We start from the raw sequence: 19,961 nt of genomic DNA, 5'->3' as shown, positions 1-19,961 counted from the left end.
CTCGCAGTGAGCGTCAAGTCGGCGGCGGTTGCAACATTTCAGAAAGACGCGACATATGTAGCAAACGGTCCAGAGACAGAGAGGGGCGGAAAGACGAGCGGAAAAGCAAAGCGTCTGCTGGAGGCTGCGCAACCCTGCGCATCCCTCGCCGAGGGGGGCGCCGCGAGTGATCAGAGCGATCTGATCCCCCTTTCGCAGAGGGATGCGCAGGGCTGCGCAGCCTTCAGCAGACGCTTTGCTTTTCCGCGAGCATGTCGGGGCTTGTCGCGCGACAGCACGCGGAGGGCGTGGCAGAAAGCGAGGACTTCGCGCGAGTGAAAGCAAGTTGCTGTCATTTCGGAGGCGGCACAACAAACAACGGGAGCGTTTCGTCGAGCTTGCGCGTCGATGCTCTTGACAAATCGCGGATATCGACGGTACTGACGATCGCACGCCATGAGCGGATTAACTTGGTAACTCCAGCACATCGTACGAAATAAGTGGAATAACGTTTGATGTGGACCAGTGCACGGGAACACCACTTACTGACCATCTTATGAGCTCGACCTCCAAGACAAGTGTCCTGTTAGCGTTCAGCACGATAAAACTGAGCACTGGACTGATATCTGCTGACTCTCAGCAGCTGTTTTACAGGTAAGAGCAATGGTGTTTTGGCCGCATTGCAGTTCCTATTTTTCCTATCTAAACCACGGACTGTTATTGTGTTGGTCAGTAAATGAGAGCTCGCTAACCGGCGATGATGTCGGGTCAGTGTGTAACGCTGACAGTGTGTAACGCTCGTTGTCGAAGCAGAATTGTGTGGAGCTGTTTCGGTCGGGTGCGTCAAATCTGGTGTGCGTCTTGCTGTCTTGAGTGGTTAGGACCACCGCTTTCGTAGATGAATTTAGGTTGCAAACCGATGTCGACACGGGGCGTTTTGTGTTACATATGTACATTTGGTTACAGTTGTATAAATATACGATAATAGGCTATTGAAGTACCATTAATGCATGAAAATATGCCCACGACAATGCATTTCAGTCATTCAGCGACTCTGGAGACCAGCAGAACTACCATGTTGTTGTATTTCACAGTACAAGTTAGCCTAACTGTCAGATTTCCAACGCGTTCTCCCCCACTCTTTCCTCTTTAAAGGCTCTACTTCGCGCTATAGTTGTTTCGGGCTAACCATTTGCATGTGCTACTTTTCCAGTGCTTCATGATTTCCGTTTTAAGCGGCGCGACGTAGCCAAATGAAACACTGATAAACATCTCAAGTCGTGTTGCAATGTGGAAATGTCATATTATAAGTGTTGAATGGAATTAGCAATATTTGTGAACGTCGGGACCGCGTTTCTGTGTGTCAGTACTGTGCTGATTTAAGATCGTGCCGTGGGTTGCAGGAGCGCGTGTAGCGGTCTGTCGATACTTGCACGGATTTGTTTACAAACAACCCGCGCACGCGATGGTTGCCTGCCACCTCGTGGTCGCTTGGAAAAGACCTACAAGCTTGTAGTAAAGAAAAAAAAATGTTATTGTCAAATAAAAACGGGTATATCTCTACATATTTGCTTGTATCAACTTATTTATTGAATCTTTTATATTTAAGGCAGTGGTGAGTGCAGTTTGTGCTGTTAATTTATTCTGGATTACATTTGGCAGGTTTTACTTTTAACGCGGACGGAAAGATACGATTGTTTGTTTGAAATTATTTAATTTCATCCTGCGTCCAATATGTTTCTATTATGATATATATGACGAGTTTTTTTCAATCGTGCCTTTGCTTGTAGTCTTTATTGTGATATAAGATGCAAACGTCCAGCGAGCTACACTTTCATTCCCGCAGCTAAGCATCGCTTTTTCGCTCGTGGCAGGCAGTGTCCGTTATGGCCAGACCGCAGATGGACAGCAGGGTGGACGGACAGAGTCCCCAGAGCTGCAGGATGGAGGTTCTGCGTCGGGATGCCTGGCCCGGCGGAAGCACGCAGCCTGCCCCACAGGCGACCCAGTCCCTGGCGCGGCCGTGGCGCCGGAGCGCGGCTACTCAGACCAGCACTGCGCCGCTGCAACTCACCCCTGCACCAGATGCCTTGAACACGTCTGCTGCCCCACAGCAGGACGGCGCAGGTATGCACACTGCTACTGGTGGCGATAATGTGCTTTCATGTAGCATGCTTTTAAAAAAACACACAAACCCCAAAACAACAACAACAATTCGTTTCACTTAGCAGTGACGATTTTGGCCTGCTAGAGCGTTTGGCGAGGTTGGCCCATGCTCATTCTGGAAAGTGCTCCCCCTCTTGCGCTCTGGCCAAGAGAGGCATGTTGAGACTTGTCTGGTGCAGGTGGCGTCGTGCTGAACATCACCTAACCACAGCCAGCCTGTCCCACCACACCGAGCGGCGGTCTGCTCTGTGGCTTAGTATCAGCAATGATTTTTGTATCTCACCTCTTTTCATCACTTCGCCTCCTCCTCCGTTGCCTTGGTTGAACCCTCCTAGCATTTCTCTGTCGATGGCTCCGTTTAAAAATCTGCTGGCTGTTTGCCTCCTCCTGGTCCCTCCCTAACTCCCCGCTGTCCACCCTATTGCTGCCTGCCCTTCATTCCTGTCTACCAATGGCTGAATTTCATCTCAGGCTGCACCGGCTTACAGTTACCCTGGCAACAAGCCAGAACACCACAGCTCTACCCATCTCCCTTGGTCTGTTAAGTCACCTCCTCCTGAGGTTCAGCAGATTCCTCCCTACACCCGCACATTTCCTGGGATTGTGGAGCTATTTGTGCACTCTGCTCAGGTGAAGCAAGGATTTTTAGAACAACCTGAGTCATAGTCACTGTTTTATCATTTATAACGTATTTATTACCAGTAACGTGCGTAGTTCTGGGATTCATTTTTACTCACTTTGTTCTGTAAGTTGCATTTTTGCGTACGGTTTTATGCCGTTTACCCGTGTTCAATTGCAAAGATTAGCACATGCATGAAATTGCATTACATTCTTGAGGGTATTTTGACATCCTTCCATCAGTCATGCTGCACCTAGTCTTTTTTAAAAAGAAGAGTTTTTTCACCACATAATTCCCTTAGAACAGTCTGAGCAGCAGCAAAACAGCACGAGTGTTATTTACAGCGGAGGAGACGGCGGGGCGTCCACAAAGTGCACCGGCAGCGCAAACTGCACACGCATGCACTCCAAACCTATTAAGCAGATTAAGAGATTACACGCAAACTTCGAAGGTGAAACCAGAAGGGTGTTGGCGGCCGATGCCGCGAGGTGCCCCAAGCGCTCCGCCCTGGGCCCGGGCGGGGGTGGGGGAGCATGCGGAGGTCTGAGGGCTTTCTTTTGAGCGGGAGCATGTGACTTGCGGGTGGGGGATGGGCTGCCATCAGAGCTGGCAGGCAGCTGCCTTGTTAACAGTCCCCGCTAGACAGTCGGCCTGTTCATCCCCGCGAATCGGTCGTTTGCTCGGGTCAGTGAGCCGACTGACCAGTCCCGCAGGTTTTCCGTGCTTTCGGTCAGCTAAGGGTGAGGGGCCGCAGAGTGTGTGGGGGCTGTATAGCAGTCGTAAATCAGCGCGGACCTTTTCACAAAAACACAGACCCGGCTGTATTTCACATCCACCCCATGCGTCACCCTTAACCACAGGCAGCTCAAGTATTTTAAAGTGACAGCCACCTTAATAAATTCAGCCTGGAAAATCAGGATCTTTTTGAACTACGAGGTGACCTTCAGACAGTCCTGTCATTCGTCCTGTCTCTGCTTCAGGACCCGAGCAGGAGCGATCCTGTCTGGGTGGGAGGCCGGAGCCCCTGCCTGATGTCCTGCAGGAGAGGCACGGAGCCCCCCCTGAGGAGGAGCCCACACCTGAGGAGCAGGCGGTGGCAAGGGTCGCCATCCAGCTGAGGACCATCGGAGACGAGATGAACGCAGTTTACCTCCAGAGAAGGGTGAGCAGCCTGTTTGTTTGGGCCTTACAATAGTTGCGCTCTGCCATATGCTTGAACTCTGGCCTGGGATTCGTGCGACTGGGTGGAGATGGGTGTGACCAGTCGCGTGCGTCTGTGATGCTGTTTGTGAAAATGTGTAAATGTGTGTGTGTGTGTGTGTGTGTGTGAGTCTATAGCCTCCAGTGGTTTTCTGGAGAATGGATCAATGCAGTATTCACCATGGCTAGTGTTGTAACTGGAGTCAAGTTTCCAAATGTGGCTGAACCCAATGCCCATCTCTCTGTCTCTCAGTCTCCCTTTCTGTGTGTGTGTGTCTCTCTCTCTCTCTTTACCTCTTCCTCACACTCTCTTGTTTTCCTCTTTCCCTCCCATTCTCTCTCATATGCACTCTTGTTTTCTCACTCTCTCCCTCTTTCTCTCCCCCTCCCTCCCTTCCTTCCTTCCTCTCTCTCTCTCTCGCTCTCGCTCCCTGCCGTATCGCGTGAGGAGGCAGCTTGTGGAGCAGGCAGGGAGTAAACAGAGGCTAATCTCTCCCTCCCCCAGGCAACTCCACAGCCCCTCACCCCCTCCCCTCCTTGCCTCAGACAAACACGCATGATGTCACCGCACTACTCCAGGCCCTGCCCACACAAGAAGCGCACAACACACACCCTCAAACGTTCACACACACGCACGCCCTCCTGCACACAGCAGCGTAACGCACGGCCGGCAGACGCGCACAGACGTGCTGACTGGAAAGCAGCTTCACAGTCACAAATCTCCGAGCTGCTTCCCTCTTTTTCATATGTGCACTTGCGCGCCTACACTCGCGGCAGGCGGGCTGGACAGTCACAGCGGCATGTGTGTGAAGCAGCGGACCTGGATGTGTAGTGCTGCAGCAGCTGTTTGCACAGTGTGTCTGGGACTGCGATTCAGAGCCCTTCGTGGAACTGTGAAAGCAGGAGGTGCTTTTAGCCACGCACAGGTGTTGTTTACTTTGGAACAAGCACAGGAATCACAGGGACTTCCTCAAGCAAAGTGTGTGTGTGTGGGCGGGTACCTTTCCACTACAGGCACGTGAGCCTGGCAGAGCACAGCCTCCCCCGTCTGTTCTCCTCTGCTGCAGTTCAGTTCCTTCTCCCTTGTTCAGTGTGCTCAGTGTCTCACGCTCTCCGACGCCAACCAGAGTCAAGAGTTCAAGACCTACTTGCCCTCTGTGACCAGCTCAAGCACAGATACAAAAGATTTCCCTGTAGGTGTAGTGAGTTAATACAGGGCACATGTCACGAGTAGGTCCTAACATACACTGTAGACATTGTACAATAAAACCTATAGACAGTGCGATCCGTCCTGTTTTGTTATATAGTTACGCAGGCAACACACGGACAATAAAGGATATTGCTGTATGGTGTAATCTTTCGAGTGCAGTTATGTAGATGTGAAGATATTAGCAAGTGTAAACAAACCTCTACAACAGTGTGGCAGCAGGTTGTGGGAAGTTTTTTTTTTTTAATGATTTCTGAGATGACCGACTGAGTTTTCCACATTAAGGCAGTTCACTGCTTCATCTTGCATAACGTTTTGTAGAGTCTGTGGCTCACGTGACAAACGTTTCAGTGGCCATTCGCTAAGTGCAGTGCGAACCATAGCCAGTGGCCAGAAGCTAGGTAATGACAGGGTAGAGCGGTGCGTGTGTGCGTGCAGCCTGTGTCTTTGCGGTGTGGCGGCTGGACTGGAGGCGTGTGGCGTGGGGGCAGCTGCCTGCAGCCCCTCGCATGACCCCGGTGCTTGCGTGTGCATTTCTCTGCAGAGTTTTGTTGACCACACCCTGCACGCGTCTCTGCTGTCCTCACAGGCCATAGTTATTTCAGTGGCACTGTAGGAGTGTCAGGACCCACTCTGTGGCAGTTAGTCTATCGGCGTGCTTTCGGTCGCCTCTTGTTCCAACGTGCCTATACCCCCCCCCCCCCCCCCGAAGTGCGCGGTATATTTTTAGAAGATGACTCACAGCAGCTGTTGAATGCCACCTCTCCAGACTGTCGTGTAGACACTGCATGTCCGGGACAGCCTTACAAACACATGCACATACTCAAAGCTGTCGCTTGCGATATTGTTAAAAAGTTGCGGAATGTTGTAGGGTGTGCTTATCTGTTGAAGATGGAGTGATAAAAGTGACGTGAACCTGCCGGCAGAGGCGTCGGAGCGGAGCCGCTGACCTTCCTGTGCCGTGGCTGAGCGCGTCATTCGCTCCGGTGTTACCTGGCCACTCGCTCACCCTCTCGTTCTCTCCCCCTGTGTTTCAGAACGAGGGTGCGCAGTGGCAGAACTGGAGAGGCGTGTACCGCGGCCTGGTGGCCTTCCTCGCTGACACCATCAGCACCCTCTACCAGCATGGGCTCAGATGAATGGCAGGGGGAGGGGGGGGGGGCAGGAGGCCACCACAGGGGGGCGCTGGCGCTCCCCAGCACAACCACCAAGCGAACTGCACTGGGCTCAGGACCATCTTTGCCAGACCAGAATGCACTGGGTCTTCATCCTTTTTTTTTTTTGTTTTTTTTTATTTGTGTTGTTTCTCACGTTGTGCATGTGTACATGTAGCTTGGGTTTTTCTTTCTGTCTCTTCTGGGGATTTTTATGTAGCATGTGACTGAAGCGTACGTCCAGGTGGGAGGGGCGTGTAGCGGGAGAAATACGTGTGCCTCGTTGGACTCTAAACTGTGAAGCACAATCGGTCAGTGTCCATAGAGTTGCTGACATCAGCCTAAAGGCCTGGATACTCCGAGGACAGCATGTCAAAAAGGAACGTGTCTGACAGCGGCCAGTTCACTAAGATTAATCATGCGACTTGCATGGTTTCCATCCGTTGCTCTGTTGTCATGGTACATCCAAGGATGCTTCCGATGAACCCCGTACGGCTTTCCCAGCACTCGTACGTACCTACACGTCTTTTCAGGTGTGAGGCACCAGTTGTGCCTCAGATCCAACAGCCAAAAATCCGAGTATCCGAGTCGTTAGGCAGCACTAAGTTACAAGGTCTGGTTGTGTTGTAACTCCTCAGGCACTGAAATGCTGTATTTGATGTGGGAGATGCTCTTTAGCTGCCTTACAGAGCAATACTGCTGCACAGTCAGTCAGGGGGGTGCAGGGAGACGTCCCCGCACACCACCCAACGGTAGAGGGTCGTACCATACGAGGGAGGAGGCCGTTGGGCGGAAGGGGCAGGTGTTTCAAGCCGTGAACCCAGTGTGGTGAATGTGCCTTACGCCACCCTTTAAAAAAAACCCTACATGTGCTTGAAATACCAGGGGCAATCACTGATCAGTGTGTGGGGTGGGGGTTGGGCCAGTGCCTGTGAGCGCCCATGTAAATCTACACTTTGGAACACAAAATTCATCACTCATTTCAAAGATTGGTCACCTCCAATGGAGGAACTCAGACTGGGGCCGGCAGACTTTGTGGGCGGGCCAGACCACAGGTTTTCCACATGGCTGGGTAGCAGTGTTAATATTTGTAACAAACATGTAAATATTTTTGGAGAAAATGGCAACAGGTGAGAGATGGAAGGAACTGGCCATTTTCTTTCTGATGTATTGTGTATATTTTGATGAAACCTTAAAGTACTTAACAGTTCCTTTTTTTTGTTGTTGATCAATAGCAGTGCAGGTTTGATTTCTTGAACCTTTTGGACCAATGCTGAGAGGTAATGAACATACACAGATCCATTTGATATTTAAAAATATCTAGATTTGGATGTCCTTTTAAAAAAAGAATTTAAAAACATGTTTAGATGGTGAGCATTCCCTTTACAAATATGATATATCATTGCCTGAGAAAGCAAGGTGTAAGTTATTTATTTTGTATGTCCATTTCTACACTTGGTCCTTAGTAATTAATAGAAGGTAAAATTAAATATTTGGTTTAACGTTAATAAATGTTTGAAGTTATTTTCATGAGTTGTTAGCAAGTGTCCCACTTCCCGCAAATCTGTGATCAGGCAGAGTGAGTGTGAATGGAGATATAGTTGTTTTTGGGGAAACATACTGTATATTTTCTGTATTATCAGTTTCACAATATATTCTGTAACCATTACCCTGAGCAAAACTACAAAGATTGAGCAAAATGCACCAAACTGTTCTGCTGTAACACAATTAATGAGCATGACTTTGGTGCAAAAAGATTCTACTAATGGCAGAAACTGAGCCAGACTTTCCATACTTGAAGAACGGCATTGCCGGTTTCCATATACAGGGCTCACCACTGATGTCAGATGGTGGTCTCTTTAGGGCCTCTTGTGGCGCTGCTAGCGTCCTGCCATAGGTCCTTCATGGATGTCTAAGGTGCATCTGACAAAAGGTTTTGTTCAAAGAGCTTCCCTCAAAAACCACTTTTACAATCTCTGGGTAAATTGTGAAAAAAGAGATAAAAAGCTTCTTCTTCTTCTTTTTTTTTTTTTTTAAATGTGGGTACTGTATCTCCAAGCATATGGAGTATGAGGTCTTCTCGTGACTGCCTGTCCCATGACTTCCTGTGTAGAGCTGTGGTGTAGACTACGGGGGGTGGGGGGAGGGTTTGGTCACTCTGTGGTTTCTTGTGGATGGGTGCGTTCTCTGATGTACTCCCTCCCTGTGGGGGGAAGGCCTTAAGTGTACTGTGAACATCACACTACTCTGAAGATCAAGTCGTCCTCACTTTCTAGCCTTGTACATTTGCCGTTTGGACTTTTTTCTATGTGAATTTTTTCTATATGAATTTTGGTATGTTTTTTTTTCCCTTTTGCCTTTTTAAAATAAATATAATAATTCTCAAAGCATTTACGAGTGAATTGATTCATTTTAAAAATTGCTTTAAGTAGGGAATTAATTATTTGACTAACTAAGTTTTAGTTTTCTTTAGTCTAGTTTTATATGAAAGCTGTAGCAGTGAAATCTGAAAGAGTTCTCCCTGAAGGTACAAACACTTAGGTGATCTTAAATCATTTGAAAACAGGCTGTCTGCTTGGCATGCAACATTGTATTGCTCATGTGATAAAAATGAGCAAATCAAGGTTTTACTACTACAAACTCGTAGAACTGGTTCTTAAGTGTCATGTGGATTTTTAACCCTCTCATTTCCTCATTCAAGAGCAGATTTCTAACCCGTCATCGCTACTGGTTCAGAGCTCCCCAGCCAGAGCGTAATCATCACGTCGCCCCATTACATGTCAACACGCTGACAGAGACTGCTTTGCCAATAGGTTGAACAGTAAGAAGTGCTGACACAACATCTGGATAAGGTGTCAAATTAAATAAAATGTTATTACCAAGTTCCTGCAGAACGAGGACCAATCACAGGTTATATTTCTTTGAGCCGTTTTGTTTTGTGTTTTTGACTTGTCATTACATCGGTTCGGCCTTCTAAACCCAGGAAAATAGGAACCCCTGGCTAGGGGAGTAGGCACCACCTGGTAACGGATCTTTCAGCACTGTAAGGTGAAGCTTCCTCCTTCATTAAAACAGACGTATTACTATCACAAAGGGCAGTTCATAAACTATGATACATAAATCATATGTATGTAGGCTACAGTAAATAGCTGAAAGTCCATGTAAAGACTACAACAGGAAAACAGCTTGGCCACATTTGTGAAACCTGACCAAGACTGCCATGAACTCACTCTCACCCAGCAGAGAAAACAGTCGAGCCGACACTCCCCCACGCCACTGGCCTGACCTGCCTAACCAGTCCTATAAGTCAGCTGACAGTCTAGCTGTCTGGTGCTTTCCTGAGCAACCACCTTCGAATGCAATCGATTTGCATATGCATAGCACAATTATCAGTAATTAAGTTGTTTACATTTCCCCCATTGTATTTAAGTAACAATTTGCATTTACTCAAAATTGGTCCTCTACACCAGCAAACTGACCAATGGATGATGTATGGAATTTCAGTTGGCCTGACTGGAGGAGCAGGACTCACTAGCTAATGGGAAAAAACTTCCCAATCAAAACACTAATTGTTTCTCTTATGTCTGTGAGTCACCAAGCACGCAAGGCTGATCTGCGTCACCACATTCACCTCGGTGAAGGTCATAAATGAGTTATGCAACCACTAATGGTCTTCTTGATACAAACAATGAACTCATCTCCCTTAGGTGTTTACCCGTTTCCCCAATGGCGTCCAAGTGACTTGTTGTGCCATCCAGAAACTACCCCTTGTGTAATAAGCTTCATACTGTGAGTGTATGTGCGTATGTATATATGAATGTTTGGAAATAAAAGCAGTGTAGAGGGAAGGTAGTTTCTGAAACTGGGAAAAAAGATTTTAAATAACAGGCAAGAAAGACCAAATGAGGAAGCAGAAGAGACAAATAATGCTTTGAACCTAGATCACACATTCACAAACAACATCTCTGATCTTTTTAATTACAAAATTTAAAACCACAAAATTTGCCATGTAACTTGTTGACTGTCACAACCGTGAGCCGAAAAAAGTGTGTGTGTGTGTGTGTGTGTATAAGTCACCCCCCAAAAAAAAACCCAACTCCTACAAGCTGCCCGACATCTTCCTGGCTTCAAAGCTTTGCTTACTATTTCAAAAGTTTCATAGTCCTAAAACAGCCAGATTTTTTTGCTTCTTTGCAATACTTAAAAGTACTCCATTTCCCATGGTCCCTTGAGGGCCCGCACTTCAAACGCCCATCTCCTGGTGTGCTCTGTGGTCATTTGTTTCCAAAGTAGTCCACCACCCCGCTGCCTTTGAGCCCATCGAAGAAGAAGAAGTTCCTGTGTGGGGCGTCTCTCTGAGACAGTGCCTTTAAAAAAAACAAATTTTTTTAAAGTAAAAAAGTAAAGAAACAACAGAACACAGCGCAGAGCAGCCATCAGGACCGCCCTAACCCTGAAGTGACTGGGCTGGAGCTTTGTAGTGCTGGTGGTTGGTGCGTGAGGGGCAGAAAAGTGCAGGACGCGGTGTACGAGTTGCAACCTGTTTCATCATGCAAAGAGATGGCGAGACAGCCTGGCTTCACTCCACTGCCATGCGGGTCGGCGGCCTGTTCGGGCCATGGTGAAGCCATGCCATACACTCCACCAGCCTCCTCTGAACAACTCCAGCACGCCCCAGTCTAGGCGATGAGGTCACTCGCCACTGGGCGCCTGGACCTATATAACCCTACACAGGGTTGATGCACCTATGTAAACACAGCCGCCATCCATCTTCACCCCAATCCCAAACATGACCAGCTCGCGCTCGTTTACCTGCGCCTGGTTTACTTATCAGGTGTGGCTCCTCAGACCATTTTGATTTCTATGTGGACTTTGTGCCAAGATTTCAAACAGTCGGAGTTGGATTTCATCAGTGACCGGAATGTTACCTCTACGATTCTGGCATTTAAAATGTGTCAGCAGCTAAAAGGTTTGGCTATATCCCAGATTCCAATGGGGAGGGCAGATGCCATATGGTCCAGTCAGACCCTTATCAGAAAAACCACTTTCATTTCATGAACGTTCCACTGTATAGAGGAGAATTTTGTACCCCATTTTATGGTACAAAAGAAAAACTGCTTTTGCTAATGAAAATGAACAATATAAAAACATCCACCCACGTTTGTCGTCAGTACAGATCTCAATTCCCTTCCAACACTCTTCACCAATTTTGCACGGAGGGAAGGAATGCTTCAATGCTACAGAGCCTTGCCAAGTACACTGATACTGAAATGATGCATTCAGTAAAAACATGTACTGTGAAAAACACCCTAAACATTTCCATATACTTTTTAAAATGCTAAAAAAAATATATCATATGAATATGGAAATAATTTAAACTAACTCGCATATATCCATCCATAAACAGACATGCTCAGACAAGCAAGACTGAAACAGAGGGGTGACTTAGCACAGTAGCCTACCACAGACAGACGACACGCTTACCTATCACCTGGGAGGGTTAACCCACGCCTGGCTACAGTCAAAGAAGCTACAACAGCTGAAGTGACCTCTTACTTTGCTTATATATTGTTACCAACTCTTATCGTCATCATAATTATTCATTTTCCTCTATGCTGAGGAATAAGACTGAGGGGCATAAGGAATAGGAACGGTTATGCATTTCTGAAAGCATTTATGCATGTTTTGTTTCCTATTGTAAAAAACCTCTTAAATATATGAAGAGAAAAATTAATGTATAACATTAAAATAATATACATTTATGCTAAATAATAAATCGACTACAAAATAAGACAGCATTTGCGCTGTGTCCTCACTCTTGGGACGTGTTTCTTTAGTGCTGTCACGCAGATCTCGCTTGGCTGCGAGTGAAGGTGTGGCATCTTACCTTGACGATCTCCTGTCCCAACACTCCCCCCACCACTGCACACACCGGAGCCATCTCGGAGAAACAGGTGCTGTAAAGACAACAACGCATGCAGACGGGGTTAGCGCCCGTGGCCCAGGCACCTGCGACATCCACTGCAGGGACTGTACTGGTCAGGACCTGACGAAGCTGTCCGGGAGCAGCTCCGGATTCACGTCCACGGCCTCCAGGAGGTCGTCACGGATTTGAAGGAGCAGGCAGGAGTCTTCGGCGTAGCTGCCTGGGTGAGGGTCGCGACCTTTGTCTGTCCGGAATTTCAGTAGCACTGTTGGATAAGGAAGAAGGATCGGGGGTCTGAGCAGGACTGTAATCAGGGCATGAGGTAGATTAGTGATATTAAACCAAGGGCCATTCACATGCAATGTTACCAGACACCAACACTGACTGTCTGGTCCACCCACACACCAAAAACTAGAACTCACAAAATCCTCGCCAGTCATAAAGACAAATACCACCACACACATTAAGGAAGCATTAGTTATTTTTCAAGAGATCTGCATGGGAGGTTTAAGCGTGAGCCAGCCAGCAGTGCGAAGAGCTTAATGCGATGGCATTTGGAGTGAGTGGTACCTCTTAGTCTAAGTACTGTGGTCGATCTTTGTCACTTCTTACTTCTTTGTCTCACACACACACACAACAAAAACACCCACCCCTGTCCTTTACCAATACTGTACGTGTGTGTGTGAAGAGTTCAAGGAATTATTGTAGTATACTGTAGATAAAGAAACAGATAATAGAGACAGTAGAAATCGCTGTGTAGTATACAAGGTTTCCAGAGAAACAGGACGTTTCAGACAAAAGCTCTTCACCTGGTCAAGCAAAGTAGTTCTTCTCTCACGAAACTGCTTTCGTGTCCTAGAACTAACAGCTTGCGTATCTGATAGAGGACCTATTTTTTTCTTGAACTCCAATTTCTCTGAAAACCTTGTACAGTATACTGCAGATACTACTTTTGACATACATGTAAATGTATGAATATATGTATGTAAATAAATGTATATATGTAAATGCATCAAATAAGTGTGTGCCCGTTTTCCCACCCCATTTCAAATACTTCTAACATTTTTAATTCAGAGCCAGTAAACTTGGTAAGTGACTAAAGATAGCTAAACATGACACAAAAAGTCTGCTTTGCAGTTCTCCTACACTGTGGAAACTACATCAAACAGTGTGCAATGCCTGAGGTTTAGGAAAGATTCAAATTAGTGACACAATATCTGTCTCACTAACCCCCCCCCCCCCCCCCAAGTGAGCTGACATAACCTCCGCTAAACCAGCCAGATGGGACGGAGGAAACAGTTCTTCCTCAAAAGCTGCTCAGCCATCGCACACCATTTGTAAGCACTCTGATGTTGTCTCTAACCGTTCAGTGCTTCAGCACACAAATAGGACGTGTTTTTCTTTCCACTGATTCATGGGTGCTTGTGAAGGAGGGGCCGACGGAGCATCTGAAGCCATTTCTGCCAAATGGTGCCCTTTTTGACAGGGGTGGAGACAGTGTGTGTTTTTCGCTTTCAAAGTCACCGCACATGACTGACCATGGGCAGCGTGTGATGGAAAACGAGATGCCCTCTATGGGGACACCAGATAAGCTTGTATAAAAAGACTCATTAGAGAAAATGGTTGGTGCTCGTCAGTGGAACGTGCCCAGTGTAACCCAACACTAAAGAGGATTTTGATGTTTTCCATAATTAGACAAAGAATAAACTTGACATATAGGGAAGAGAGAGAGAGAGAGCGAGAGAGAGAGAGAGAGAGAGAGAGAGAGAGAGAGAGAGAGAGAGAGAGAGAGAGAGAGAGAGAGAAAAGCCGCTCGTCTGTTTCTGTGCTATACCATCACCCTGTCATTGTGCATCACTGACATACAAACAACCCACAAATAAGCACATTAGGTTATGTAAAACAGTCATCCGATCACATCCTCTAGCCACTAACTGCACTGTGACTGCGTGAGTGTGTGTGTGTATGTATGATGAATACTGAATTCGTCACTCTGCCAAATAAACACACTTCATGTGCATTCTAAAATTATCTCACTGGAGATTAACTGGTCTGTGAGCTGCTATAGGCATATGACAGAACTGAGTGGGTGGGGCTACATGCTGCCTCTCTCAAATACTTTTGCATTTTACCCCTTTAATGCAAGCTCAGCTGCATAATCCCACGCCAAGACCACGGTCACGTTTCATGCATGCAGGGACACAGCAAGCAGGTGGGCTATACGCGTGGAGTTCTATGGGGGCCTGGGGTGTGGGGCAGACCGTTGGTCAGGTACCGTGCAGTAAGAAGTAGCCTGGCGGGGTGCGCTTCAGGCTGGCTTTGGCCTCCTCGCTCGTCCAGTCTACCTCCAGCGCCTCTTTGAGCGAGCAGAAACTGGCCATCTTTATACAGAAGGCAACAGGAGACAATGAATAACTACAAGCTTTGTTGAGCAACAGGTGATGACAAAGGAGAATATACCAGGCATACCTTCTTCACCATGGTAGTCTCATTAGGGTCAACTTTGGGTTTCTTCACTTTGGGTCCATCATTAGTCTCGTCAGATGATTTTACTATCTTCACTTTCTCTCTGAGGAGAGAGCAAGAGACGCACACACGCGCGCACACACACAGACACGTCAAAACCACACCACCACACACCTGAAAGTATCAGGAAGTCTGACTCCTCTTTTCATACTTTTTAAAGAAAGGGAAAAATATACATAGAATTTAAAAACGACTCAAATCAATCTTAGCGTGCCAAAATGGGGGGTGGGGGTGTTATTACTTGTTTTCAAGTGTTTCTGTAGATCTGTCCTGTCTTATCCAATTTGCCTATAGTCTGTATGTTTTTCCTGCCTTTTTTCAGTTCTCTTTTTCTTGCTTTTCACAAGATGGCTAGGATGGGAGAGATGGACGGATAGGAGGGTGCTGTGGGAGAGAGCGGTTGTGGTACCTCATCACCGTTATATCTGTATACAGCTAACTGTGTGACATTACTCATGAAAAGGAAGAATAAAATATGAAGTCAATGTCCCCATAAATGGGGGGTGGTAGTGGAACCAAGAATACTGGCCCAGGAATTCATTAAAAAAAGAAAGAAAAGGGAAAGCAGCAGGAAGTTACATACTCTACAAAATGATGCTCCGGGCCAAGGTCCGAGAACATGTATCCATGGTAACCGAAGATGTCCCCACAGAAGACCTTGATGTTTCTAGACGAGCAAAGCTGGTCAACGCGCACCATCACGTCTCTGGAGCAGCCTGTCAGACAAACCTTGGAGCAAAACAGTCAGTGCCAATTAGACCAGGTTATAAAAAGACAACAACTCAATTTTAGTTTTTATTTAGTCTTCGGTTTTTAACGTGAAATTAGCCTCTGATGGATTTCTACTGCCACTGAAGGTATAAGATAAACGTGACCATTCTAGAGAACGATGATCTCTTACGGTCAACTCTTCCTCCTTATCAGCTTCAGGAGTTCACGCTTTGGTTCACGTGCTTTCAGACTGCATATTAGCTAATATGTTTCAAATCCTTACACAAAAAACTTATCATGTGTGCTCCAACCCGTCAGAGATAAGTTATCTCTCTGAAGCAGACGAACGTGAACTACTATTCATGATAAAATCCCCCTCCTGGTTTACAACTCCTAATAACGGGGGTGTGGGGGATCCCAGTGTACATTTCTGGGGATCAGATACAAACATTTGAGAGGAAAGGTTGTAATAATGGACCTCTGACGAGAGGGCTTGACCCACCGTATCCAGTACACCGAGCCTGGCACCTCCCACTCTGGATGAGTGATAAAGTGCTGGCATGGACACGTCTCTGTTTTATTTACCCTAAATACTGATACACACAGTGGCCTGGTGAGGATAGTGGGCGGCCCCCATGAGAGCACAGCGCATCGTCGCTTTATCAGTTGAGGCTGGGGGTTGTTTACAGCCATACAATTGTTGTTTACTCCTCCAGCCAGAACACCCGTGCGGCACTCGTTCACTGATAAGCAATGAACGCCAAGAACGTTGAATTCAAGAGATTCAACAACACAGCAGGACTGTTATGTAATCTGAAGCTGAGTGTTAATGATGCTTCTCAGAAAGGATGGAAATGAGCTACCAGATGAGAGGACAGGGGTCATGCGACTTTGTGCCCACTGTCGTTAACACAGACCAAACAGCACAGCGGTGATGGCAACAAAGGAATTCTGGGATCGTGGCCTTTATTAAAATAAAAACAAGCACTTCCCCTGTCACGCCAGTCAGTCCTGTGCCATAACCCAGCCACATTCCAGTAATCAAACAGTGACATCTAGAGGAAATGTAAAAAGAAAAAACAAAAAAATCAATATCAAGACATTGAGATGACCTGCTCCACAATGTGTCCTATTTTTTGGGAGCTGAGATAATGATCTTAAAAACTTACTGATGTAAAACCCTTTTGAGAAGCTTATAATTTAATCAGAACTGGTAAGGACAGAGGCGTAGACAGACTTTGCTCACACCATCCTCCCTGAATATATCAGGTTAACGAGCTGTCAGTCTCTTTCCTTGCTAACGGGCTCAACCACTTTAATACACCGTGCTGTAGCTGTTGAAGACAGGTGGCCATTGAAGACGCGAGACTGAATTCATCTACATAATGAACAACTTTCCCCTTGAGTCCAAGCTGCCAGTCACAGGCAGACAGTGGGGTACAGAAGATACTCCACACACTACCTTTCCTTATAAGCGCATTTCTCCAATACCAGTGGGTGCAGATGAAAGTACAAAAATGTCTGTGCTAGACACCCCACCCCTCCCCTCCCCCGCCACACACACTCACATCTCTTTCCCGCCTCAACTCTCACTGGTACTCCCACTGGGAGATATCTGATGGCTTGCAAACACAGACAGGCTGAGAGGCAGTTCGCATGCACTTTGAACATTCACTGACTGATGATAAATTCACTCGTAAACAAGAATGGGCCCCAAGTCCAGTTTGTGAGCAAAAGAATGGCATTACACCAAGGAATGTGCATTTTTTTTCGTGACCTGCAGCTATCTGCGTTTGGAACTGAAAAAGGGAGATGCTCATTGTTTCTATGTAGGGTTGATGCCACAAAAACGTTCATGATTTTCACGCCTCAGTTATTAAACACTACATTACCCCAATACCTTCTACTACAACATATAAACCACTGTATCGTTAACATTCATATTTCCTTATCGGTTCGAATTTCAGGAGACGCACACCTTGAAAAATAGTAAATTATAGCGGCGAAAACAATACAGCCATATCCAAACCTTGATTACAAACAGCGCCAACATAAACATGGAAAACGTACTCCATCTAGTGGCCATGAAGGAAACTGCAGGCATTGCAAGCAGACAGACAGACATACAGACAGAAACATTGTTTTGGAAAGGCTCAAGAATATATTAAAAGATGCTTCAACCAGCTACAGATGGGGTGCCACTGAAATTGCAGTAAACAATTTTGAAGGCGAAAGCTCTCTTGGAAATATTTTTTCCAAAAACATCCAGACTTGGCCTTTAAACTATCTATCTATTTTTAATTGTTAAGACATTGTTAAGACAATTTGCTTCAGGCTAAAATAGCTGAAATGGAATTTGTGGCAGGCATTATTGAAGACATGCCTGCTAAAATACCATTATTTAATATGTTTTGGTCACACTGAATGACGTCAAACCATTTAATGATGCTTAATATGTAGGGTCAAAACCTACTATCTAATGTAATAACTTTCTAAGACTGGGAGAATCACATGTATCTAATCTTTGCATATGAATATAATTTCATACTGTTTTTGCATGCTGTTTTCCTCTTAACAGTGCATCATTAAAAATAACTTTTATATAAAACTTTAAAAAACAGCCCAGGCAAACGACCACCAGAAAGAACCTACACATCTGGTCTTGTGTGGTCACCGACTCAATGGACGAACGAACCCAAATTATAGCACTCACCGCATCAAACTGAAGAAAGAAGCTATCAGACTTGTTCTCCACTTGATCGGTGTCTGCCTTCACGTCTACCATAGGGTTGAGGAACTGTGCCCGCTCCAACGAGGCCTGGGCTTGGTTCTGACCATCTGCATCCACCGGGATTAGGAACTGAGCTCGCCTGGACTCCTCAGTGACCTGAAAGAGAATGAGCAGCAATGTGGATATAAGGGTTATTTCCTTACATTTGCAAGTATGTGCATTACTTGTTATTATAGGGGTTGTTCTATTTTATTGTGCACGACTGACAGATGCATTTGCAATTCTGTACCTGTTCGTGGTCCAGAAGAGTCAGTCCTTTCACTCCAGCTAGAATAAGATTCTTGGCCACTTCAGCACCGAGACCTCGGAGTCCAACAAGAAGCACTCGAGACCCCCTCAGCCTGATGAACAGTCCACGTATTACTATTCACATACAACTCCATGGATCTCCATGATATGTTTAACCTTACAGACAGTGCAAGTGAAGCAGCAGTAATGTAATTTCCGTTCGCCTCCTGTTAACGTTAGCTGGCTAACTAACGCTAGCTAATCCTGTAGATGTTAGTAAAATATTTCACAGGCGGTTAACTGAATGCAGTCCATATAAATTCTTATTGTGAACGACTTGCATTTTAATTTGGAAAATAATTGTAGGGAAAACGTGTGTTTATTAATTAGCAAGCTAGCCCGTTAGCTAAGTCAGCTAACCTCTTTTGTGCCTCCAGACCCCACAGACGAATCTGCCGGTCATATTGAGCAGCTTCTTCTTCTGTGATAACATTGTCCTCCTTTTCAATCATATCAATCATCGCTAAAATTTATTTTTGTTTTTTTTTAAATAATCCAGAATATTGCTGAAAATGTGTAGTATTAAGGAACTTCTTCAGATTTTGGCGATATCCATTCAAAGCAAGAAAAGTCCCGCTTGGTCGAATTCAAAAAGGCGCAGAATGATGACGTATGATAACGCGCGAGTAACTGCGGAGGTCTTTGCATCTTGGACCGCACAGTTGCGCCGTGCTAGTTTGACACGTTGAAATATTAAAATATGCTCATAATTCCGTTATAGTGCCATTGATAGCAAATTAGAGGCGTTAGCCAATGATTTTGTGGTTTGTAAAATAACACTCCAAAAGTCCAGCATGCTCCTTCAGGACATAAAAATAGATATTGTTGTGTCTACAATCGTGTTTGCATACCCCATAAACTTAAAAATGTACTCAATAAATTCACTGGCCTGTCATTTTAGTGTTTAATGCAGCAAGAATTAAATCGGTGGGCTTCTGTCATTTTATTTTCTCGTTTGACTCACAGTCCTGTGACGATCTGTTGTAATACAATTTAAATACATCGCGAACATTTAATTCAAATACTCAAAATAACGGTTTAGATCAGTTGATTAATTCCTTTAAATTCATTATCATACACAAAACAAAAGCTACAAATGCCTGTGCAATCATAGCGCAGTGCAGCAAATTGCTTCAGACAGGAGTGTGGGTAGGAACAACAAAGTCCTTATAATAATGCATCTGAAAATTGAATACAAGAAAACCAATGATGATTCATAGTTCCATTTCTGTGAGTGAAACCCTGGTAGCTGAAAAGCCTCAGGGCAGCAAGAGTGGATGAATTTGACTGGAGATGTTGAAGATATTGGACAGGGATGGGGATGTCTGGTTAACATGCCACTTCAGTTTGGCATCGAGCATGGCTACAGTGCCCTCAGACTGCAAAACTGGAGT

The 19,961-nt window shown here is 45.8% G+C and overlaps 2 protein-coding genes across 4 annotated transcripts; one reads left to right on the top strand and one right to left on the bottom strand.

The window, feature by feature from the left end:
- The first annotated feature begins 256 nt into the window (after nucleotides 1-256).
- On the top strand, nucleotides 257-8,709 carry bbc3 (BCL2 binding component 3). 2 transcript variants are annotated; one of them, XM_081700461.1, is made up of 4 exons: nucleotides 257-633; nucleotides 1,826-2,106; nucleotides 3,745-3,926; nucleotides 6,209-8,709. In XM_081700461.1, exons 2-4 carry the CDS (start codon nucleotides 1,866-1,868, stop codon nucleotides 6,308-6,310), a joined length of 525 nt encoding a protein of 174 aa, XP_081556587.1. In that variant the 5' UTR covers nucleotides 257-633; nucleotides 1,826-1,865; the 3' UTR covers nucleotides 6,311-8,709. The 2 variants fall into 2 exon arrangements, with proteins under 2 accessions (XP_081556587.1, XP_035390402.1); XM_035534509.2 differs by having other exon boundaries at nucleotides 265-633; nucleotides 1,854-2,106.
- A 1,565-nt stretch (nucleotides 8,710-10,274) lies between these two features.
- Nucleotides 10,275-19,166, bottom strand: sae1 (SUMO1 activating enzyme subunit 1). Of its 2 annotated transcripts, XM_081700535.1 has the most exons (10): nucleotides 18,928-19,166; nucleotides 18,509-18,620; nucleotides 18,202-18,375; nucleotides 15,361-15,506; nucleotides 14,721-14,820; nucleotides 14,527-14,632; nucleotides 12,372-12,516; nucleotides 12,213-12,282; nucleotides 10,866-11,051; nucleotides 10,275-10,692 (listed from the first exon to the last, which is right to left on the bottom strand). In XM_081700535.1, exons 1-9 carry the CDS (start codon nucleotides 19,026-19,028, stop codon nucleotides 10,905-10,907), a joined length of 1,101 nt encoding a protein of 366 aa, XP_081556661.1. In that variant the 5' UTR covers nucleotides 19,029-19,166; the 3' UTR covers nucleotides 10,275-10,692; nucleotides 10,866-10,904. The 2 variants fall into 2 exon arrangements, with proteins under 2 accessions (XP_081556661.1, XP_026853451.2); XM_026997650.3 differs by lacking the exon at nucleotides 10,866-11,051.
- Between the last annotated feature and the right edge of the window lie 795 nt (nucleotides 19,167-19,961).

Source organism: Electrophorus electricus, chromosome 17 (genome assembly GCF_041902795.1).
Source record: "Electrophorus electricus isolate QZ-2024a chromosome 17, ASM4190279v1, whole genome shotgun sequence".
Lineage (NCBI taxonomy): Eukaryota > Metazoa > Chordata > Actinopteri > Gymnotiformes > Gymnotidae > Electrophorus > Electrophorus electricus.
Note: the sequence above shows the minus strand (reverse complement) of the source record. Positions and strands in the feature narration are given on the sequence as shown.

Coding starts and splice junctions, on each gene's coding strand:
- bbc3 (XM_081700461.1), top strand. CDS start 1,866: ATGGCCAGACCGCAGATGGACAGCAGGGTGGACGGACAGAGTCCCCAG. Junction 2,107..3,744: donor CCCACAGCAGGACGGCGCAG/GTATGCACACTG, acceptor TCTCTGCTTCAG/GACCCGAGCAGGAGCGATCC. Junction 3,927..6,208: donor CAGTTTACCTCCAGAGAAGG/GTGAGCAGCCTG, acceptor CCTGTGTTTCAG/AACGAGGGTGCGCAGTGGCA.
- sae1 (XM_081700535.1), bottom strand. CDS start 19,028: ATGATTGATATGATTGAAAAGGAGGACAATGTTATCACAGAAGAAGAA. Junction 18,376..18,508: donor CTCTTCTGGACCACGAACAG/GTACAGAATTGC, acceptor ATTCTCTTTCAG/GTCACTGAGGAGTCCAGGCG. Junction 12,517..14,526: donor AGGCTACTTCTTACTGCACG/GTACCTGACCAA, acceptor CTTATCCAACAG/TGCTACTGAAATTCCGGACA.